The sequence below is a fragment of the Benincasa hispida genome, chromosome 2 (genome assembly GCF_027475165.1).
Source record: "Benincasa hispida cultivar pf3 chromosome 2, pf3_genome.v1.1, whole genome shotgun sequence".
NCBI classification, from domain to species: domain Eukaryota; kingdom Viridiplantae; phylum Streptophyta; class Magnoliopsida; order Cucurbitales; family Cucurbitaceae; genus Benincasa; species Benincasa hispida.
Genome location: NC_143479.1, coordinates 55813822 through 55838269, shown reverse-complemented (window position 1 = coordinate 55838269; position 24448 = coordinate 55813822). Strand labels below are relative to the sequence as shown.

The window sequence follows — 24448 nt, the reverse complement described above, 5'->3', positions numbered from 1 at the left end:
GGAGGTCGAATTCAGTTTTAGGAATCTATTTGATAAAACAATCTTATTCCTCAGTTCAAAGATCCAAACTTTTGTTAAAATAAGAATGTTCGAATCTAAGAACCTAACACCCTCTTAACAAAATTTAGATCAACTCAGAGAAAGACTAGGATGGATTACCTCTTAGATCGAACATCTAGATGCAAGATTGGAACCTTATTCTAGGTTGAATCAGACAAGCAAACTTTATCAAAGTTTGATTGAATGACTCACATGCATTCTATCTCAAAATTTGTAAGAAAAACTTAGAAAATGCAAGATAATCGTTGAATTCTAAATAAATGAGTTCAAACATAGAAATATAATTCATTCATAAAATTCCGATTAAGAATGAAATGGTAAAAGACTTCATATAGCTTTTTAGAGATTGTAATCTATAGAAACCAAAGTTAAAATAAAGTATTAAAGAAAAATGTCATATTCTCAACTTACATCTTTCGAACCACTATCTTTAATGCATCTTCATTAATAGCAGCCTCCATCTTTTCAACCACTATTTTAAAAGAAAATAACACTCATCTTTCCGACCATCCTCTTTTTAATAATGCATATTCTTCTAAAAATTTTGATTAGACATAAAAACAAAATAAAAAATACAATTAAAAAATGTTATGAGAACTAATAATAATAAAAAAAAATTTCAAAGTATTTGGTTTATCTAAAAAGTAATGAATAAATTTTGGTCACTTAAAATTGTTTATCGACTCAGTTTCAAACTATCATGGAATATAAATTCTTCAATATTGCAATATTGTAAAATTGAAGACTAAAATTAAATAATAAAATATACGAGGACCAAACCAATAAGTTGCAATATCTATATATTATTGTTGTTATTATTATTATTTTTGGAAAGTTACATGATCTAATTATGGTATTCTATTGAGAATAGATTATAACTTTGTGGTTGTATTAAACATAAAATAATTAGTTAATTTTAAAAAATTTCCAATCTATAATTTTTTATACACGAAATTTTAAAAATTTTAAAATTAGAAATATTTATTAAAATTCAAAGATCTTCTGAACATAAAATTGAAGGATCAGAACTAAATTTATATTTTACAATAATAATAATAATAATAATTGCACCAGACCAATAGGTTTCAAGTATATCGGTTGAATTGAATACTATGTCCACCCAAAATATTTATATACATTTCCCTTAAAAAAAAGATCATTTTTAATTTGAATTGTGTTGGAAACTTTGAACTCCAATAATAATAATAAACAAATAAAGAAAGAAAACTCAAATAAATAATAATAAACAAATAAATAAAGAAAACTCAAATAAATAATAATAAACAAATAAATAAAGAAAACTCAAATAAATAATAATAAACAAATAAATAAAGAAAATCAAATAAATAATAATAAACAAATAAATAAAGTCGTAGGGCATTCAACTCTAGGTTCAACTTCGACATGATGAATGAATCAACACAATCATTATACTATAAGAAAATATCCTTGAAACATTAAAAAAAAAAAAAAAAAAAAAAAACACTAATGTGAATATAATATGAATAAAAGAGCCCAAGCGAACATAGTTCAATATGCATAAAGAATGTAGAAAATAAAATACATTTTTGGTCTCTAGATTTTAACATGGTCATTTCTTAAGTTTTGAGTTTAATTTCAATTTAATTTATAGGTTTTAAAATGTCGTAATTTTACCTTTGAAATTTGAGTTTTGTTTCAAGATTTACATTTTTAATTTTGATTTTTCACTAAATACTTACTTTCGGTCTATAGTGTTAATGTTTATTAATTAATTAAAAAGAATTAAAATTGGTTAAGGTTCATTATTTTTCATCACTATTAATAATTAAAATTTTACCTTGCAATTATTTAAATTAATGAGTATACACTAAAATCAAATATTAAAGCGGTTATTTAATAAAAAAAAGTTTAAAGTGTAAATATTGAAACTTAGTAGCGAAATCGAATCAAAACTCAAATCTCAAGGGTAAAATTATAATATTTTGAAACTTATAGGACTAAACTGAAATCGAACTCAAAATCTTAAAAGACTAAAAAGGTGTTCGGCCTCCATCTTGAAGTTAGTGGTGTTTAGAATTATTACTTATAACCTACCATTTTTCACCATAATACCATTTGAAATTTCTCTTTGTTACAATGTTCACTCTTTCCTATCTAGATTGGAATAATTTGCACTTCAAACACAAACTATTATATCTCACATATTATAATAATCATTTACTATAATAACCAACTCAATGCTCCAAATGTCCCTTAAAGGTATAATAGTTCTAAAACTAAGGATCAAATGGGAACTATATAAAAAACTTGGACACCAAAAAGATATTTTCTAACTTTTAGGGTTGTCCAAGGCAATGCCCAAAGACCACGAACAACCCTAAGCCCAAAAGGGAAAGGGCATAGGAGAACGCACGCCCTTAAAGTAAAATGTTAGTGCCTAAGAGTTTGGGCCAACCAGCCGATCCGATAGATATATACCAATTGAAAAATAATTGAGTCTAGTATAGACTAACATCCTACAACCTCGAGCGCCATAAATATCCTTGACACCACTATCATACATAATTGTAGATGCGTGTTAGAAAACTGACTTATAAATAGCTCACCCCAAAGCAAAGAGTAAGTAATCTCCAAATGAGAGACCTGAATTCACTTCTTTTTTGTGATTAGTTGAATTAAACACTTCTCGTACTAACTTAAGAATTATATTGTAGTAGGCTTGACACTACATCGGTGCAATGATCTCTTATCCAGGCCAATTTAGAGGGATCAACAGGAAACAGACCAGAGGTCAAGGTCACCGAGCACTTGTAGCAAAATCCAATGCAGACGAGATCCGAGCGCTAACCCTAAATAATGTAAGTTTATCCATAAAAGTCTCTAAAAAAAATGAAAGAAGGAAAGAATGGTGAGAAGAATATTCACTAATAAAAAATAAAGAAGTGAGGGAGAATGAAGATGGAGAGAGAAAGATTGGTGGAGGCCAAAGGAAAGAGGATGGGAAGTAAGAGAACAAGATATATATATATATATATTAGAGTAAAAAAAAATTCAAATTTAAATATGTATTGAAAATATTTTTTAAAAAAGAAATAATTAACGTAGAAAATGGTATGAGACCTTTTAAACTTATTTTTCAAAATTGATGAACTAGGAGGACCAAAAAATAATTTCCCCTTATTTTATTTTTTAAACCCGGAGAAATATAAAAACTCACCCGAGAAAATGGAAAATAAAATAAAAGATTGCTTGAATCCTCGAAAGAGATTCATCGGTTCTTTCCCATTTCATCCCGCCATCGTCGTTCTCGTCGGTTTTCTCAGCTCAAACCCTAGCTACCAAATCATTTCCTTCAACTCAATTCTTCCTATCAGAAAGGTATGGCAATTCTTTCTGCCTTCCGTTTGGATTTCCTCTCAAATTCTTAGCTTTGCATGCCGTTTTCCTGTTCTTTTTTATACCGACGAGGAAAACCCTAGATTACGAATTAGTCTACACGGACCCCTTGTAATTTGTATGTATAATGTTTTTGAAATTCTAATCCACCCTTCTTTCGTTTATGATGATTTTTCTCCCAACATTTGTATATAGGAGCTGAAACTAAGCATTTGTTGAATTTCCTCGAAAGAGAACTTGAAATAGTTGCTTTCTATTCAGTTCTTGTAAGTTTTACACTGATAATTGATCTTGGTTTTAGTTATTGTGTAGTTCATGGCTACCTTAAACGGGAAAGTTACATATTCTTCCCTTTCTAATGTTGGAAAGGTGAACAGAGTTCACAATGATGATGAAGATTGTGATTCTCTATGGGCCATGCCTAATGGTAGTGCGCCCTTTCAGAACTCAAAGTTTTCTGTTGAATCTGAAGACTTTATTGAGGATGAATGCGATTCAAGTGACGAGTTTGATATTCCAAAGCAAAATAGTGTGCGTCCTGAGGTGAATTTAAAGAATGTTTTAAATGGGATGTTTGCTATATTGACTGGTGCGAATAAACCTTCGGATGTCTCCTCGGATAAACAAGTTCCTAGTTCAAATATTTCATTTCTTGGTTCTGAAAAGAATGGTGATACCTATTTGCACTCCTCGGTGTACATTCCTAGTGCCCCACCTCTTCTCGAGCCGAATATGATTAATTATACTGCTTATAAAGATGTTTTGGAGGCTGAGCCCCCAGAATGGCTTCCAGATAGTTCTTCTTCAATTTGTATGCAATGTACTGCCCCTTTTACTGCAATCACTCGCGGTAGGCATCATTGTCGATTTTGTGGAGGGATTTTCTGCCGAGCCTGTTCAAAAGGGAGGTGTTTGATGCCCGTTAAGTTCAGAGAGAGAAATCCACAGAGGGTATGTGATGCCTGCTATGACAGGCTTGATCCTTTACAGGGTGTACTTATTAACAGCATTAGCAATGCTGTGCAAAGGGCGAAACATGATGTGATGGACTGGACGTGTTCAAGAGGGTGGTTGAATCTTCCTATTGGTCTGTCCATGGAACATGAGATATACAAAGCATCCAAAACGCTAAGAGGATACTTCCAGGTGTTGTTACCATGCAGTATAACTTGAATTACCATACATGCTATCGTACTCTTTGAGATCTATAATTATACTGTGATATATTAAATGGTTGTGTGGATATTCTTCTGTGACATTCTGTTTACTGGCGTTGAATTGTATAGGTCTCTAGACTAAATCCTGAAAAGTCTATACCCTTGGCTGTACTGAAGGGGGCCAAAGGTCTTGCTATTTTGACAGTCGCTAAAGGTGGAGTGTTGGTGGCTTACAAATTTGGCACTGGTTTGGTAATTGCCCGAAGGTCGGATGGTTCATGGTCTGCCCCATCAGCTATATTATCTGTTGGATTGGGATGGGGTGCCCAGGTAAAAAGACTTTTAATTCCAAGTTCTTTTACACGTGTAGAATTTCTAGAAGAATTTTCGATCTTTAGAAATGGCTAAGTTAGGTTATAGGATCTTGGCAGCGTACATTTTGGGTTCTTGTCTCCCTTATGAGATGTGGAACAAGGACTTTTGACTCAAATCACACAAGAGTCTTGTATGCTCATTGAGTTCTGAATTATTTGTATTCTTGTTTACCTTAGATTGGTGGTGAGCTCATGGATTTCATAATCGTGCTTCATAATTCAAAAGCTGTCAAGACATTCTGCAGCCGAATGCACTTTTCTCTTGGTGCTGGGTGTAGTGTTGCTGCTGGACCTGTTGGTAGAGTGTTGGAAGCAGATCTTCGAGCTGGAGATAGAGGTTCTGGCATGTGCTATACATATAGCTGTAGCAAAGGTATCCTGATTAGATTGTGCATTTTCTGTTTAACTTGGAAGTTTTTTTTCGACAGCACTCTTGTTTCTAGCTCATCTGAGAACTAAATTTGCCTCGAATGTTTGTCTCTTGCCCTGAGTGTTCCATAAGTTAGCTTTTGCTATTTCAAGAGTTTGCTGAGCTTCTTTTGGATCAATGTCATTAGCCTTCTCTGCATCATTTACTAAAATAGTGACCTCATTGTTGCCTATTCTAGAATGTTTCTCATAACAAAAGCATTGTAGCCTATTCTAGCAAAACCATGTTATACGGAAGCCTAAATAGACCTTAATGAGGATGGTATCAGATCATTGGAATGGCAGCAATTCATAGTATACCAAAAAAAAAAAAAAAGAAAAAGAAAAAAGAAAGAAATAATTCAGACTGAGCTGCTTGTTTTGCTGCTTAAAATATATCCTTTATGATGTATATACGATGACACTATTGATTTGGGTCGTGGTAGTCGACCTCATTATGTCATCAACTCTTATTTTGTCTCCAGAGGTGTGTGCATTGTTGTGGGATTGTTGGGGAGAGGAACAATAGAGTGTTTTGAGATGTGGATAGGGACCCTAGTGAGGTTTTATCCTTGGTGAGGTTCCATGTTTCTCTTTGGCTTCGGTATCATTTTCTTTTGTAATTATTCTTTAGGTAACATCTTACTTAGCTGTAAACTCTGTCCTAGTGGGTTTTTTTGTTTTTATACACACGAGTAGGATTTGTTTCATAAGTTTACAACTAGATCCTTGAATTCTAAAGAAAAGGAGACCTTTTATTTAACGATTATTTTGCACCTACATGCTGGAGATGGTAACTGATGCATTAGTTTATTTCTTGGCAGGCGCATTTGTTGGAGTTTCATTGGAAGGAAACATTGTAGCAACAAGGATGGGCACAAATCTATGTTTTTATGGTGATCCTTATCTAACTACCTCTGACATTCTGTTGGGGACAGTAGAGAGACCGAGGGCTGCAGAGCCGTTGTACTCTGCTCTTGATGACTTCTATTCCATTCTACAATAACCAAACTCTCCTCGCTGTACAGCAGATGTTCATGGCTGTGCTGCCATGGAAGCTGATCCCAAGGTTATTACTTCCTAGATTGTAAATGAACATACATACTTTCACAAATAGAAGCATAGTATTCTTTTTTATTCTCCACCCACCTAATAAGCATTGTAATGTTGTATAAAATTGGCTTGTTTGTTCTTGTGTAAATATATATTTGTTGTATATACTTATGGTCTATTAACTTGTAAAACATGTTTGATAGTGATTTTGAAATTGTTAAAATCACTTGTTCAAAGTATTTCAAAATATGTATTTAATCATTCAAATTTTTTTTGATGATACATCAATTGTGTTTAAAAGTGCATAATTAAATATTACAATAATTTTAAATGATTAAATGCATATTTTGAAGTCATTTTATTTATGATAAAACTGATTTTAGCAAAAATGATTCCTCAACTTGCTATAAGAATCTATATTGCCCATTTGACCTTTTTTAGTTGTTTAAAATCTCACATAACTATGAAAACCTTAAAAATATAAATGTAGTTGAAGTTGTCAAATGTTCCGGAGATGTCCTTAGTCTTTGAAATGTTATTGGGATAAATGGTTCATTGAGATAAATATATAATAGATCCAATAGCGAAGTTAAATGGTTTTTGTCCTACCTTTTGAATTTTATCTACATCATCACCAGATAATTTTACAAAATTACCCTTAGTTTTCTCTTCTTCCTCTCTCCCTAATTTTTCTTCCTCCATCTGCATTGCCCATTCTCCATTTGGCATTGGCCATCGAAACATTGCAAAGGTGTGTTGACGAACATTGAAAAATTGCGGTGGGGTCGTTGAAGTAGGATCGGAATATCAAATGTGTAGGGTCAATGTAAGTGAGAGTGAGATAGATGGAGAAAGCCAATTAGTGAGTGTTGTAGAGACGAGATGAAAGGTTGGCTGTCACCAACAAGAGAATAAAGAGTGAAAGATTGGAGAGTAAGAGAAATTTTTGTAAGTATATTAATTTATACTTTCAGCAGTTCCATTTGAAAAAAATCTTAAGTGAAACTTATAATTCTATCAATTAAATTCCTAAACTTCCATACATAAATCAATTTAGATTCTTGGTCATAATTTTCCTTGAAAATTGTTTACTCATTTATTCTAATTGTCCATTTTATAAATCCAACATTTGAAGAAAGCTGCACATCTTTAAGAATTAAATGATAGAATATTTTTAAAAGTAATCGTAATGAAGAGCCTAAATCGATAATGAAAATATAGGAATTTAATTGATTCAAATTATAAATTTCACACGACATAGATTGGACGAAATTCAGAAAAAAGTATTAATTGACACAGAAACAAAAGTTTGAGATTTAAATTAATACAATTATAAGGTTAGAATTTTAATTGATACAAATAAAATTTAGGAGTATAAATTGGCATTTGGCCAAAATATAATGACATAAATAAGAAAACTAAAATTTAAACATACGAGGCAATGATTTAACAAGAGATTTGCCTTTGCCAGCATGCATTGAAATGAACACAGTGATTGATGAGAAAGGGAAACAAAAGCCATTTCGTGCAGTATTAATTGCTTGGGGAAAACATGTTTGCAATGAACAAAGCCCCCAATGAGCCTATACACATCAAAGCCATGTTGAAAAGAGAAAATTACTCGGTCAATCTTTGACATCAGTAACCCCTTCAGCTGAAATTTGGAACCGTGCTTCAGCCTCAGCTAAACAAGGAGAACTTATCACCTTACAAATCCGCTCCTCCCCTCGTCCTTTCCGTAGCGCCAATCTGCAGTAGAAACATAATTGGTCGAGGGTAACTTCATTTCAAGTTCATAAACATGTGTGTGGAAATTTAAACCTCTAACTTTTAGGTTGAAGGCATATCTCAACCAATTGAATTATGTTTAGTTGGAAAGGATAACTTTATTATAATGTGACAAACCTAGTTGTAGAAGCATGTGCCATAATGTTTCCACCAATTGGCTTAATTTGAGGACCTGCAAAGATTGCTGAACCATCTACTTGTGCAACCACTTGATTTGTAATGACCACAGCCACACCAAACTACAACCACAGTGCATCAAAAGACATTACTATTGTGAATGGTAAGAAAAGTGAAGAATGTATCATTCTTGTATTTCATCTTTTGACCCTTCCGAGGATGAGTGTCTTTACCTCATCTGCCAACTTTTGGAGACTCCTTAAGAACTTGGCTAGATGCATTTGCCGAGCTGAAAGTTCTCCCCTTCCTGAGAAATCCGTTCTGTAGAGAGCAGTAGCGCTATCGACTATCATGAGAGCAAACCTACATATTATGCATATGGATCTCAATAATTTATTTCAATCAAGATGATCAATGGCACATTAAGTTTAGACAACAGTATATCAGTATTAAGTTCTATTATATACATATCTACCCCCATACAAATTATGTTAACTACCTCGTTTCCACCATCATTGAAGCAGCTTCCAGCAAAAGCCTTGACTGATGATCAGTGTTATAAGCTCTAGCATAGGCCACATTCTCCAAGACATCAGCACCATTGAGTCCAAATCTGCAACAACCAATATCACACCATAAGCTACTTGATTACACACACAGAGAGAACATAGCGACACCTGATCTCATTCATGTACACTCATCCTACCTATCTGCAATCTGTAAGAGCCGCTGCGGTCTAAATGTTCCCTCGGCATCAATATACATTGCCTTTCCCTCTCCACCACCTTGATCCAATGGGAGCTGATCGACAATTCAAAATGCCTCAGAAACGTCCATCGATTGAAATAAACTAACAGATTCCATTGCCAAAAATAGTCCAATAATACAAGTTTAAGCTGAACTCACTAAAGTGAACAACATTTACAGGAATAGCAAGAGTGACTCACTTGGCAGGTAACACAGAGTGTGTGACAAAGCTGTGTTTTCCCAGAACGGAACTCCCCATAGATTTCAGTAATGGATCCTGTCTCAATTCCTCCTGAAAGACGGGTGTAAAATCTAAAGTAAGCAAACCATAGATGACAATAAGAATGCCAAGACATGCCCTAATTAAACTTAAAACCCCTTCAAGAAAGCAACCTTCCAGAATCTTGTCAAGTTCCCTTGACCCAGATGTTAATTGAATGATCTCTAGCCTCTGAGCATGGAGTTGGCCAGCACTTGTGAAACCCAATGGCACAATTTTGGAAGCTATTGATAATGAATCGATTCAGACAGAGAGACAGACAAAACAAGCAAATGGAAAATGAAAAATTATAAGCAGATGAAACAAACAGAAAACAAATTACATGCCTGCTTCAATAATTTTATCAACTTTTGCCTCGCTTATGCCTTTGATTTGAAGCAATTCTTTCCTGGGAGAGTAAGCAACAGACTCGACCGTACACAAACCAGCATCTTTAAGCTTCTTTATGTCCATTGCAGCAATTCCTGATGCCTTCAATACAACAAAATTACTAAAAAACTCTAAAATAGTTACTGGAAAATGATAAATCCCCAATCAAAACCCGACCCTCGTTTCCAATAAACCAATGTAAATAAATTCAAGGGCAAACAACTTAATCCTACAATTAGAAACGAAATCTTGAATTCCAAAATTCATTGAGCATTTGGGAATCGATCGATGCAACAAAAAGAAAAGAAAAAAACCTAATTCTTGTGATGCAGAGGGATAATGGGTACCTGAAGCTGCTCAACAGGAAAAGGGCCGTGCTGAATCTCATCGGCTTCCACGTGTTCTTCAGAGGGCTTCTGGTTTCTTTGGCGCTCCATGATCAGATACAGAAAAATCGACCCACAAATGATAGAATTGCTTCAAATCAATTCCGACCCACTACCCAGAACCTGAAGAACTCTGCAAATTACACAGAGCAAGCACAAATGGTGGAGGGAATTTGGGAATTTGAAGAAGATTTGACGGGCGCCAAAAAGAGTGGAGAGTAGAGAAGTGGCTTACCCGGGAAGTTTCCTGAGGAAAGTGATCAAATTTGGGCCGACATTTGGACTATAATCCAGTGAACCATTGCTATTTGGGCCCCTTTTGGAAGCCCAAAAGCCCAAATATTGGGTAACGATCTTGTTTTTATTTTTTTTAGGGATTTTTACATTAGAAAAAAAAAAACATCTTTAGATCCTATATTTCAAAAATGTCTTTAAATTTAAATTTTTTTAAGAAATGTTTTTAATATTATTTTTGGACAAATTTATCATTTTTTATTATTTTTATTCTTGATTTTTATATATATTTTCCTGTTTTCAAAATTTGGAGAGAGAAACTGCATTATTACGAAGAGAATATTAATTTAATATGATTTTTTTTTTCATATTTTCAAATGAATTGTTGAGATTTTTTCCTTTATTTAATTTAATTGGAGAGATAATATGTTTAATGAATTTTTTTTTTTTCTATTTTCATTGGTTTCACATTTTTTTCTACGGATTTATGGCTATTTAAAATATACCTCAGAACATTTTATTAGAATTTGAAAATATTCTAATCAATATATTAAATATACTATAATATATAAATTTAACGCTTAACATAAATCACCATATAATGCATTTATTATGGAGAGAGAAAATGCATTTATTATGATTTTTCTCCTTTTTTCGATTGTAGAGATAAAAATGCATTTGATATATTTTTTTTTTTCATTTTCATTTGGGGAGAGAAAATGACATTTAATATGATTTTATTTTTTATTTCGTTTTTCATGTTGATTTTTATTATTATGTGATATATTTTATTGTTTATTCACTTGTACATGTAATATATTCTGTTGTTTATTTGTACATATCAATTTATTGTGTTTTTTTACGATTAATGGTTATTTTAACTATACCTTAGAACATTTTATTAGGTATTTGAAAATATTCTAACCAAAATATGAAATATACCTTAGTTTATAAATTAGAGATTGACTCAATATTTGACATAAATCACAGTATAAACGAATATATGAAATATATTATAGCATATAAATCTTCATAAATTTCATTTATACCACAATATATATATCATAATACAATAAGTCTAAATAAAAAAAAAACATTGGTTTGTATCAAATAAACGAATACATATACAACAGTATATATCAAATTTCCTACAAAAGCTAAAAAAATACATATATATCACAATATATATATATATATATATAAGGAAAAAAAATAAAGTCCATCTTCATATGGGGGTTATAATACATAACCCTCCATCTTCATCTCTTCTTCTTCAGCCATGGTCGCCACAGATCTCTCTCCCCATCGTCGAGCGGATTTGCTCGCCCCACTGTGTGGTTGACTTAATTTTCTCACCCCGTCACTGTCAATTCACTCCACGCCGCCTGCACCATCGATTTGTCCCAAGTCATTCGTGTCATCTCGTGTCGAGCTATCAATTCACCCCACATCGTCGTCCATCGCTTACAACTCACATCGCCGAAAGGAGAAAAGGGAGGGGGAAGGAGAAAAGAGAAGGAATAGGAAGAAATGAGTGTGAATTATGGATGAACATAAATATATTGATGACTAACTTGTAAATAGCCACTGATATTAGTGAAAATTAGGGAGACCAATAGATTTTTTTTTTAAAAAATAAAATGTTCAAGACATTAACGTAATATGTGACTATTCTTAAAGTATTTTATGTAGAAATCCCTTTTTAAATGACAGTTCGATTAGTAACATAAGAAGAAGATGATGAAGAAATTAAAAATAGAGGATTTTTTTTTGTTAAATTATAAATTTGGTTATGATGGTTTGGAGAAAGGTAGAGTTTAGTCTCTAGAATTTGATAAAACGTTTTGATAGTCTCTATGATTAATTTGATAAAACCTAATAAATGCTTCATAAGGTTTGATAAAATCGTAAGGATTGATTATTAAGATTTTTATCAATTCATAGCGGTTAATTCTAATTCTAAACTATAGAAATTAAATTTTAATTTTCTCCAAATCATATAAAGTAAATTTACAATTTAAACTTTTATTTTTTTTTACTTTAGTCGAAATTCTAGGATTATTAAAAACTAAAAAAGTCGTAGGAAATTATGAAAGTCATGAAAATAGGATCAAACTTTGTTTTCGACTTTCTTTTTCATCTTATTCGACTATTATTATCCCAATTACAGTTTACAATTAGGGTTTGAATCAAAGATCAATGAAGAGAGAGGGGAGGATTGTGAAGGGAGAGGAAGGATAGAAAATGTTCTTTAAAATTATTTTCTAAATTTAAAATGTCATATAATTATTTACTATTATAATAATAAAAATACTTTATAAATTTTTAAACTTATTTTGAAAATTCATGGATAGACACACATTTGTTCTTAAAGATTCGGAGACTAAGAAGCTACATTTTAAAAATTCATGGACCAAACACACAATGTCCTCAATATTAGAGGATTAAAAATTAATATTCTCTAATAATAGATCATTGATAAAATACGTATTTGAGCACCAATTGGTTAAAGATATTATTTAGGCAATGTTTTAATCTACCACCCTTCTTATTGAATTGAATAAGAACTCAAGAAAAGCTTAAAATTGTAGAGGGTAAAATTAAACTTTATTAATTAAATTAAAACCAAGACTAGGATAAAGATAATTGAGAGCACATTCTGAACAGTGTACTTCATTTAGGCCGAAATTAAAGAAAATGACCTTAGTTAGCTGAACCCAGTTAAAGCTCAAAGTTTGAGCTAAGAAAGCGTGTTGAGTTAAGAAAATAGCCTGAGCTAAGAGGTTGAGCCAAGACTTTTTGGTGGCTTTTAGCCATTTAGGGCCCGTTTGATAACGTTTATATTTTTTTGTTTTGTGCTTTTGTTTCTAATTTTTTAAGAAACATACTTGTTTGATAATTATTCCCGCTTCTTGTTTCTAAAATTGATAATCTAAAAATTGATATACACACTCATAGTTGAGGAAATTTTGTCGATCAATTGAAGAAGTGTAGTGAGGGCTACCATAAACTTTAATTCCTTCTTGAACAATAATTTGTACAAAATGCATTATTAATGCTTTTGGTAAATTTCTGGGGTAGAGGTTGTAATGTAGAACTCTTGGAAGTTATTGGCACGTGGAATAGAGAGCATCTACAAGTTTGATATTGTACTTCGAAAAGAACTCGAAAACGTGTTTCATTTGTGCATATATAATTGATTGACATAAAATCCATTGCATTAAATTCATAATTTAGGATTAAAAAGTACGATTTTAGACTTGACGATAGTATTTTAATCCTTTTAAAGTCACTTCTAAATATGCACCTAACATTCATATTCAATATAGCTGTCACATTTGTATTCAATATAGCTGTCACATTTGTATATACGTAAATGCATGGATGATTTAAATATATATTCACGTGAGACATCTAATATAGCTATCATAATGACATCAATTTCTCACTTAAAGAAAATAGTGTGTAAGTAATAACTGAAATATAAGCACATATGATACCAAAAGTTCTATTCACATTGTGTATCATATAGAAGTTTATGAGATTGTCATCCGATTACTATCTGATTATCTTATATATTTTTTTTCAATAAGTTAGTAGTATCTAATCGCTACATGATCGCCGTATGATTACCTTTTATTGTTTGTCACATAATTTGTATTTTATGATATAACTTTTGATTGTCGTCTGATTACTTTCTGATTGTCATATGATTACCTTCAATTATTTGTCAATTAGTTAATATTATATTTTTAGATAGTCATCTAATTATCTTTCAGTTGCCATATGATCAATATATTATATTCATTGTCACATAGTTCGTAGTTTCTAATATTGTCATCTGATTTTCATCTCATTACCATTTCATTATCTTTTATCTTTCGTCTAGTAGTTAATAAATTTTGATAGCCATCTGATTGCCTTCTAATTATCAGATGATGGTCATCTTATTGCCTTATGATTGCATTTTTTTGTCTGTTTATTGCCATTTAATTTTTTCTATTGCAAAAAATAGGAAGATCAAGAAAGATGAAATCAGATAGTAATCACACATGACAATCATATAGAAATCATATATCAATCACATAACAATCACATGACAATCAAATAGAAATCACAAAGTACTTAAGATCTAATGAAAATCACATGCCTATCAGATAGAAATTTGATAGCAATTAGATAGCATTCAAGTGATAATCAAATAGAAATCACAAAGTACTTAATATCTACTGAAAATCATATGGTAATCAGATATAAAAACGATAGCAATCACATAGAAATCAGATATAAATCAGACAAAAATTAGATATCAATCATATAGTCGTCCTTAATTCTTTATGCTTGAATTATTGGAAGCTTAACCATAACAACAGTTAATATGCAATTGCATCTGATAGCACTACAAGAAATAATAGATGAGATAGCTAACGAAAAAAACTATAATAGACATCTTATAACTTTTTTCGAAAGTCCTAACAATCCATGTCATTAAAAGTCCAGGACTTTTGATAACCTTTTTTGTTGGCTATGTGAAATGCTATTAAAAACCTAAAAAAATATAGCATATTTACCTTGCTATTGAAATATATTATAATATTGCTTATTAAAACTATAGTAACTTTACATAATTAATAACACAAGCTATTATAACTTTATAATAGCATTTTTTTATGTAATTATAAGTGTTGTAAGCCTTTTTTATACACTATTATAAGAATTTTATAGCTTTTTCATTACATTATTAAATTTTTTTATAGCATTTTCTTGTTAATTATATATTACCAAATGTCATAATAGCCATTTTAAGCATTTTAGCAAATTTTGTGAGAACTAAGCATTCCGTTTGAAGATCTAAAATCAGTTTTGTGAGAAAGGGAATTGAAATTTTGGGTGGAAGACCACAAATCAATTTTTTGAGAGAGAGGGAACTAAAATTTTGGGAAGAAAGATGTCCCATATCGTGTGGGAGACTCTTTTTCAATTGAGACCTTTTCATTTTTTAGCCCAACACTTCTCTTTTTTATCATGTTGATACATCTAATAGTATAATTGGATACTATGAAAAGTCATATTTATTGTAGTGAACCATCTAATCATCATTTGATTGTCATCTGATTACCATCAAATAGTCAATGATACAAATTGTTACCTGATTGTTGTCTAATTACTGTTTGATTGCTATTCGATACTAATTAATATCTAATTGCTATCTCATAATAATTTGTTATCTAATGGTTCTTTAATTGCTATTTTATATCAATTGCTCTCTAATTGTCAAATAGAAATTAGATATCAAAGATGGTAATAAGATAAAAATTAGATAGTACCCCATGACAATCAAATAGAAATTAAGTGACAATCATAAAACAATCACAACGTAAGTTACGCTACTCAATCTCCAATCAACATATGAACTAAGAAAACCCAAATTAGATCTTTTGAAATAATATTCTTTTAAGAAAAAATCAATGTAAAGATTTTAACAAATATGAGTGCACTAAAATATCAGGTGATATACAATTCAAAATTCAACAAACAACATATAGAAAACCTCAAAATCTAAAATAAAATTAGAATTATTCGTCCTGCCGCTACTAGAAGAAGATTACGCACAATGAAGAAGATTCACACTCTACCATGAATAAAATCCCAATTTCTTGATATAAGGGTGTTTTTGGAATAAAAAAATAAACGAAAATTGTGATTTAAATATTTTGTCATATAAAATATGGAAGACCTATTTTAAAATGTTCACCATCGCAATTTTCCTTTTTAATTTTTAACTTTTCAATATCCAGATTTATATATTATTTTAATTTCTAGTAGGTATATTTTAAATTATTTTTTAATTTTGAATTTCAAAATTCTTTAATAGGGATGTTTATATATTATTATTTTTTTAAAATTTTTTACTTTTAGTAGATTTAAAACTAGTTAAAATTTTACAATATATAAATTTTATTCACACATTCATTTAGCTTAACTTTAATATTTCACAACCACGGTATATATACATAATAATATAACTGAGTTAGATTTAAGTTAACATCATTTAAGATAAATTACTTGAGTCAGAAACAATTGTACTAGTGAGAAATAATATTTCAACTCAAATGCAAATGACTTTTTCTTTCTTTAGAAAGAATGTAAATGAATTGAATGAGAAACAATTGTATTAGTCATAAATAATATTTCGAATCAAAGTGTATATGTTTTATAATTATTTTTTATATTTTAATGCATGTTTTATACATCCTAAAAAGTTTTAGAACTAATGTCTTGACTTATTTTACCCTTCATTACTCTAATATTTGAAGTAATAATCACATAAAATAAGTGGATAAATCATTCATAAATTTGACTATATTGGAATTGAGGAAAAATTTCTCACTTCAAGAACGTGAGAAATTATTAAAATTTCTCAAAAATCCGTCATTGGAATAATCTTAAAATAAAGGAATTTTTTAGAAAAACATTAGTTAAATTCATTTTTTCTTAGGAACAAATCTCACACTCTAAAATCCTTCACCTCAAGAATCTAGAAAAACGGACTTTCATGTATTTTTAGATTCCATGCTAAGAATTTTTTTTCAAAGAAAATGGTCCAAAAAACAAAGTTATTAAAAAAAATTAATTAGAAACCTTTTGAAATAATATATTAACTTTTTAATATATTCCTCAAAAGGAACAAATATCGTTCTGGAGTCAAAAACCATCACAACATGGAAAATAATATGTGCTTGTCCATTTGATATGTTATTCACATATGTCATGTCTGGTTGGAAAGGATCGACAAATGATTCTTGCATACTCCTTGAATGTATCAGAAATTCTCAGAATAAATTTCTTATGCTCAAGAGAGGTATATAATTATGTGTTTTTAATATTTTTATTCAATATTTGATGTATTAATAAGTTTTTATCTGTTTTATATTATAAATACAATCTTAACGTTTCGGGATATTTAAATATGCCTAGATTTTTAGCACCATTCTGCGGTCAAAGATACCATTTACGAGATTTTAGAGAAATGAGACAACATCCTTGAGATAGATAAGAAGTTTTTAACTATCGACATTCTTTACTATGAAATGTTATTGAATGTTGTTTTGGTGTGTTGAAGGCTTGATTCCCCATTCTTAAGCAAATTCCTCCTAACCCAGTTAGGGATGGCAACAGGGTCGGGCCGGGACAGGGATGCACTCCCCATCCCTGCTCCATTCCTTGTTTTGGGAAGTCGGGGAATCCCCGTTCGAGGATTCAGGTCCTTGCAGGGAAAAATCCCAACTTTTTATTTTGTTATTTTATTATTTTTATTATTTAAAAATAACCAAAATTTAATATTTATATTGAAATTGTAAATTTTATATAGAAAATTAGTATTATGGTTACATATAGTTGTTTAAATTAAACATTACATGTTTTTTTAATTATAAATCAATAAAAAATTAAATTTATTATATTACATTTTTAAATTTAAAAAAGAAAAAAAAACTGAAGCAATACAATTATTATTATTATTATTATGTATATATGTTTGTATGTATGTATGTATGTATGTAAACAATTAAAAAAATCGAGATGGGGACGGGGATCGGGTTCGGGGTCGAGGATAGGGCGGGGATCCCCTCCCCATCCCCGCTCGTCCTCAATTGGGACCCGATTTAAATCCCCGGTTTGACCCCCGTCTCTGGTCAAACCGGGGATTCCCGCGGGAAATTTTGCCATCCCTATAGTCAACACAAAAATATATACCAACCGCATATTGCATGATTCACAATTTTATTAGATCAAATGATCATTAAGATGATCTATTTAATGACCTAAACATTGAATCAATGATCATCGTAGATACAAAGAGTTTGCAAGACAATATACAGAATAGTATAGTTGAGTAAGATGTTAGGTGAAATCATTTAAGACAAATAGCTCGAGTTAGAGATGACATTGTCGATCAAATTTGGGCAATATATGAAGGATAAGATACAACTTTTTTTTTTAATATTATATGTTACAAAAAAAAAGGAGAATAAACAAGGAAAAAAGAAATAAACAACAAGAAATGGTTATCAAACAAGTTTTTGTTTTTGTTTTTGTTTTTTCTTCAAGAAATATAAAACATGAATAGTTATAAAACACATTTATGTTTCTTGTTCTAAAAAAAGAGGAAACGGAGAACAGGGATAGAACAAGAAACAAGGAACAATAAACAAGAAATAGGAAACAGAAAATGAAATATTATCAAACGGGCCCTTAGGAGCAAGATTGTGGTGTATGCCTTTAGCCATGCAAAATAATATGTATATATATATGGGGAAGAAGATCAAGTTGGTCTTTGCAAATAACTTGATGCATTATCTCCCTTCAACCCTTTGAGTGAAATGCATATATATATATATATATATATATATGAGGAAGAGGATCAAGTTGGTCTTTGCAAACTACTTGATGCATTATCTTTCCTCAACATTTTGAGTGAAATGTGTGTGTATATATATATGGGGAAGAGGTTCAAGTTGGTCTTTGCAAAGAGCTTGATGCATTACCTCCCCTCAACGCTTTGAGTGAAATGCGACAAAAGGAAGGAAAATCCATGGATTGACCCTATCGTTTCCCAAATCTGTTTTATCGATAACCTCAGACCAATCAATCGAATATTGAATAATACTTAATTGATCAAACACTACTTGAAAATGAAAATGACTCTTCTGCTCTTTCTATTTTACTTGTTCCCCTGTCGTGATCAATGAGAATAGATAAGAGGCTCGTGGGATTGACGTGAGAGAGTGGGGATGACTATATTTCTGGGATCATGCAAACTAGAAATACCTTTTTTTTCCTGATAAAGCAAGAGATTACTCGAAAATAAGAGAAAAGAATTAAGAAAACTACGAATTTGGATTGGATTGGCACTATAGAGATAATCAATATAGATAGACATAAAAGATGTAGGCGAAAGAAGAAATTAACGGAAGAAGTAGAAAAAATATATCGGGTTTATTCACTCCATAAATATAAAAAAGTAAAAGAACTTAATTCTCATTTTTTTATTTATTCATAAAATTGCAACAAAATCACCCATTGATGAGGTAATGTACAATTTTTTATTTCAATATTGGACGTTGACATATAATAGTTCCGAAAATCGAATCTCTATAGAAAGAAGATCTTTTATTTGTCTCATGGTAGCCTGCTCTAGTTCCTTTACGAAACTTTCATTATTGGGTTAGCTATTGTCATTCCAAAGACTTCATACGCTTTATTTTTTTTAAACAGTTCATAACCGAATATGTATGGAATAGAGATATCCCAACCACCCAAGTAAATAATAGTTACCAAAAAAAAAAAATATATATTATTGATCCAATATATACAATAAAATATGGGTTTAAATAAATTGAAGTATTGCTAAGATTTTTTCAAAAACTACCCATGTTATATATATACACACACACATATGTAAGTACACACACATACATATATGCACATATTAGAATATATAAAAAATAAAAATAAAAAAGGAAAGTTGTTGACCCCCCCAAAAAGCAAAATCCATTTCGTATAACCCAATTATTGTTAGGCAATTAATATATTGAAGAGATATAATTGTGTTGCAAGAGAGCTAAAAGGTCGTGTCAGCTTTAGCTGCCAAATGGTCGACCTATATAATCTTTGAGTCACGATCAAAGAAGGTTAAGCTTTCAAACTTATACAAAATTTCTACCAGTTGAGCTGTATTCAAACCAAATTCTAACTTAAGCATCAGAGTGAATTTGGTTCAACACCACATCGGTGTTTGGCTTTGCTCATTTTGCAGGATATCGAGTTACTCTTCATTAAGAAATATAAATTCATCGTTGGTGCGATTTTTGGTATCAACAGTTGGCATCATTTGTAGGGACAAATAGCAAAATCTTTTAGTCCTACCACTACATCCTGTATTTGAACCATGAGCAACAACGTGATAGAGAGAATCTCCCAACAGATGGGGATGATTCGGATCGTGAACGTCACCCAAGGCAACAATCCACACATGTCCCTGAAACTCATGTGGGTGAGACCTATCAGCTTGCGAATGAGCCCGCTGATGTTTATGCATCTCTAGTTGCCAAAGTTGATGGTTTAGATCAAAATTTAAACCAGATCATGGAAATTCTTAGACGGTCTAACCTAATCATTGAGGCCATCAGAAAGAATGTGGTGGACCCACGTGAAGAAAACAAGCGTGATGGAAAACCCAAGTACAACTCATTAGATCATAGCACCACCCCAATTATCTGGAACCCAGCCAAGGGTAAAGGACCTACTATTGAAGCGGTGGGTGAGCCCGAAGTCCCTAGACCAAAGGCATCAGAAAAATTGATATTAAGAGAGAACAAGAGGTGAATGAACGACCTGACCTAAGGAAGAATCTACCTGTTGATCACCATTCTCAAACCTTTATTGTACAAAATTATGCTCCAGCCAAGAGTCAGCCTAGAAGACTAGTAGTTTAGAGGGACAATCAGATAAAAGCTCGAAGGATAGAAAGAATGGAAAAATCTAATCTGGGTATAGATTTATGGGATCTCATCAACCAAAGGCGGAGAAAGCAAGTTGAGGATGAAAAAGAAGTGAATAGCTGATCATGGGTAGTTGAGTTACGATGCATCCAGAACCAGCTAGAGGATATCAAGAAGGCATAGGATCACGAGAGATTGGACCTTGATAATTGATGGATCAAGTAGACCCACCCTTCACGGGATGAGATCATGCAGGAACCGTCCCCTAAATTTAAGTTACCAACCATTAAACCCTATGATGTCAATCTAGTAGAGCATCTAGATACATTCTGGTCATGGATAGAAATCCATGGAGTTTGAGACGCTATCAAGTGTCAGACATTTTTGTTTACTCTTGCAGGTCCCGTCTGAAAGTGGTTCAGAAAATTGAAGATGAGGTTAATAACCTTATTATAAGAGTTGGTGAAAGCATTTATTACCCAGTTCTTAGGAGGTCGAGATTAGAGAAAACCTCCTAATCATCTGCTCACCATAAAGTAGGGAAGGAATATAACACTAAGAGAGTATGTTGATTAAGAAACTCTTATACAAGAGTACCTATAAGTAGAAGCGGATCTTTCCAATTCATTGTGACAGAATTTAACAATATACATTCTAACATACAGATATGCATTGTAAACACTAATTACTGGCATGCTTTCAAAGATAAAATACAAGAGATCAATGACTTACCAGTTGAAGACTTTCTTCAGAAATCTCGTTTTCTCCGTGAACGGACTCCTCTCACTCTTTCTCGTCCAGCAAGTAATCGCCCAGAAACATCACGGTCGTCTATACGACCAGCAGTGCACTAACAACAAGCAACGGGGATGACACCACCACTCGAAACCCTCAGTATTCTCGAAGTGAGAATCCAAATGGTGGACTTTAATAGAATTGGTAGAGGGGAGGAGGAAAGGTGATCGTGTACTACAAACAAGCAAGTGGGAGAAAGGGATGACTATTGTATAGTCAGGTGCTTGATCGTTTAGGTCGGGGTACACGATCATGTAGTCATTGCTAAGAGATCGTCTAGGTAAAAGGTAAGCGATCGTTTAGATATGCTCAGGTACTAAGCGATCGTCTAGTAAAGATGAACGATTGTTTAAGAAATCGCAGGCGATCGTTTAGGAAATGCGGGTGTGTAATCGTTTAGTAGGCGGGCGCTATCGTATAGGCTCTCAACACTAAGCGATACAAGACTTTCACACGATGAGCGATTTTGCGTGTCTTTCACAAAATGAAAACTATTTTTATTTTGTTCTTCAGTTATTGCACTAATTCAGAGAAAACTTCAGCCAATTATCTCACAACCGCCCAAGTATTAAAATAATGAATATAATCATATTATATTCTAAACCTATAGTTTGATATCATATATCAACTATAGTGTTTTCTCCTCTACTTGATATAAATCATATTTATATCCAATTTCCTCCATGTATCTTATATATTTAGTCAACCATATAATATATAATTAACCAGTCCATTTATATCATATATAATCGAACTCCTTCTTGTTAATTTGAACATTTCAAATTGACCCAAAAACTGACGCTCAACTTTTATCCAAGCTACTAAGGGGATCTTATGGACCTATGGCTCGAAGTTCCAACGGTACGTGAATAGCTAAATTCCATTCGTATTTGAACATACACAATTACAATCAAGAAACGGACACTTACAGGTCATTCACAAAACGAAATTACAAAATGCTTTCAACAAGATCAAAGAAAAGATTATCATACCTTTGAAGACTCATCTTCAAACTCCCTCGATTAGGAATGCTCGATTAATAGACTACAACACATGAGCGCTCGTACACCACGATCGCAACACAATACGATCACAGCGACCACGAACACAATGATCTTCAAGATCACAAACACAGGGAATGACCTCCAATTACCTCGACCTCAGCCAAGTTGAGTACGACACCACCACAATGGCTACCTTGGTATTCTCGGTGTGAGAATCCAGAAGTGTGGGCTATGTGTGGACTTGGTTAGAGGAAGAGATCGAAGGAATAACAATCGTGTAAACGATTGAGCAAGTGGGAGATGACAAGGTCTATCGCATAGACGAATGCCTAATCGTTTAACAAATGTTTTGCGATCGTTTATCAAATGCTCCACGATCGTTTAGCTAATGGCCAACTGAGTGAACTATCGTGTAGTGTCACTCTATGATCGTTTAGTCTCTCTTGAGCTATCGTTTAGTGAATCCTATTCACTTGACAGTGATTCTGTGAGTCTTCTTTCCGAGAATAGAAAATCTCAAAGTCTACTAAAATTAGGAAAACATTTTTTCTTTTATCTCACGGTTACCATAGAACCACCAATAATCTCCCACTCAATTGGTTATTAGAGAAAAAGATATAATTATCCAATAATTAATATTATTATAAATATATATGATAACCAACTTACCATAGTATATTTATAACCTATAGTTTTAATATTTCATCTCATGAAACATGTAAACCATAGTTCTTTTTCTATTTCATGGTACTTAATATAAATCTCATTTACATTAATCCTCCACTTGATGTATCTCATACAGCACACCGATCATATCATATATAATCGAATTACCTCTTGTCAATTTGAATATTTCAAATCAACACCAAGAACTGATTCTCAACTTGAATCCATTGAGCTACCAAGGGGACCTTATGGATCTGTAGCTCGAAGCTCCAACGGTATGTGAATAACTGACTAAACTCTTTAGTCACGGGATCTACCATCCGTTAACTGACAGGCACTCCACTAAAGACTGACAGCTGAACTCTTCTTACTACAGATATATTTCTGTGTCCATCGGATATAACCAATCATGAGTATAATAACCCTTCACAGATGCTCGTAAGTACAGTTAGGTCAATTACCATTTTGTCCCTGTAGTTACATCTCACTCATTAAGTACCACTGATCCCTCTAATAAACAATACAATATAGTCCAACTATGTGTGAACACCTCTCGGGCCATGAGATCGAGTTATCTGCTTCAAGACTCTGTCCAAGGGTCCGGGAGGTATGTTCTACTATTGTAGTAGATCAAGTTATTAGTTTCTCTAAGGAAGATGCAGTAAATCTGCATCAGACTCACAATGATGCTTTAGTTGTGTCTTTAACCATAGAAAATATCAAGGTGCATTAAATTCTAATGGACGAAGGAAACTCAATGGACATCTTATCTCTTCGTGCCTTCGATGCTATGAAATTGGGGCACAAACGTTTGAAAAGAAATGCGACCCCATTGTTAGGGTTCGGTGGACAGTTGATATATCTAAAAGATAGCGTAGAGCTTCCATCACCTTTGACGGGGGCATGGCCTGTGTGACAGCCATGGTGGAGTTCTTTGTGGTGGACGATAAATCAATCTACAATGCCACCTTAGGAAGGCCATCCTTGCGTCAAGTAAGAGTTGTTTCGTCCACCTATCATCAATTATTGAAATTCCACACTCCAAGCAGATTGGGATTGTAATAGGGGAGCAACTGATGTCACGAGAATGCTATAGAACTGCCATGAGAAATCTAAAGGGCGAAGTAGAG

The 24448-nt window shown here is 32.3% G+C and overlaps 2 protein-coding genes and 1 pseudogene across 3 annotated transcripts; 2 read left to right on the top strand and 1 right to left on the bottom strand.

Annotated features, from left to right (window-relative positions):
- Positions 1-3215: 3215 nt before the first annotated feature.
- LOC120070027 (RING/FYVE/PHD-type zinc finger family protein) lies at positions 3216-6666 on the top strand. 2 transcript variants are annotated; one of them, XM_090311355.1, is made up of 5 exons: positions 3216-3420; positions 3751-4584; positions 4725-4925; positions 5147-5342; positions 6202-6666. In XM_090311355.1, the coding sequence occupies exons 1-5, from the start codon at positions 3268-3270 to the stop codon at positions 6381-6383; spliced, it is 1566 nt and encodes a 521-aa protein (XP_090167481.1). In that variant the 5' UTR covers positions 3216-3267; the 3' UTR covers positions 6384-6666. The 2 variants fall into 2 exon arrangements, with proteins under 2 accessions (XP_090167481.1, XP_090167482.1); XM_090311356.1 differs by having other exon boundaries at positions 3262-3420; positions 3740-4584.
- A 1054-nt stretch (positions 6667-7720) lies between these two features.
- RAD51 (RAS associated with diabetes protein 51) lies at positions 7721-10375 on the bottom strand. Its single transcript, XM_039023860.2, has 9 exons — positions 10079-10375; positions 9689-9833; positions 9476-9586; positions 9283-9374; positions 9042-9136; positions 8835-8948; positions 8569-8698; positions 8336-8457; positions 7721-8179 (listed from the first exon to the last, which is right to left on the bottom strand). Exons 1-9 carry the CDS (start codon positions 10166-10168, stop codon positions 8056-8058), a joined length of 1023 nt encoding a protein of 340 aa, XP_038879788.1. The 5' UTR covers positions 10169-10375; the 3' UTR covers positions 7721-8055.
- A 6649-nt stretch (positions 10376-17024) lies between these two features.
- On the top strand, positions 17025-18333 carry LOC150038018 (uncharacterized; annotated as a pseudogene).
- Positions 18334-24448: the final 6115 nt, after the last annotated feature.

Bases quoted from the DNA above. Each gene is read 5' to 3' on its own strand.
- LOC120070027 (XM_090311355.1), top strand. From the start codon at position 3,268: ATGGAAAATAAAATAAAAGATTGCTTGAATCCTCGAAAGAGATTCATC. The intron at 3,421-3,750 runs GTATGGCAATTC...GTTATTGTGTAG, and splicing joins CAATTCTTCCTATCAGAAAG to TTCATGGCTACCTTAAACGG. The intron at 5,343-6,201 runs GTATCCTGATTA...ATTTCTTGGCAG, and splicing joins TACATATAGCTGTAGCAAAG to GCGCATTTGTTGGAGTTTCA.
- RAD51 (XM_039023860.2), bottom strand. From the start codon at position 10,168: ATGGAGCGCCAAAGAAACCAGAAGCCCTCTGAAGAACACGTGGAAGCC. The intron at 8,458-8,568 runs GTAAAGACACTC...CTGTGGTTGTAG, and splicing joins TCCAAAAGTTGGCAGATGAG to TTTGGTGTGGCTGTGGTCAT. The intron at 8,180-8,335 runs GTTTGTCACATT...TTTCTACTGCAG, and splicing joins GCACATGCTTCTACAACTAG to ATTGGCGCTACGGAAAGGAC.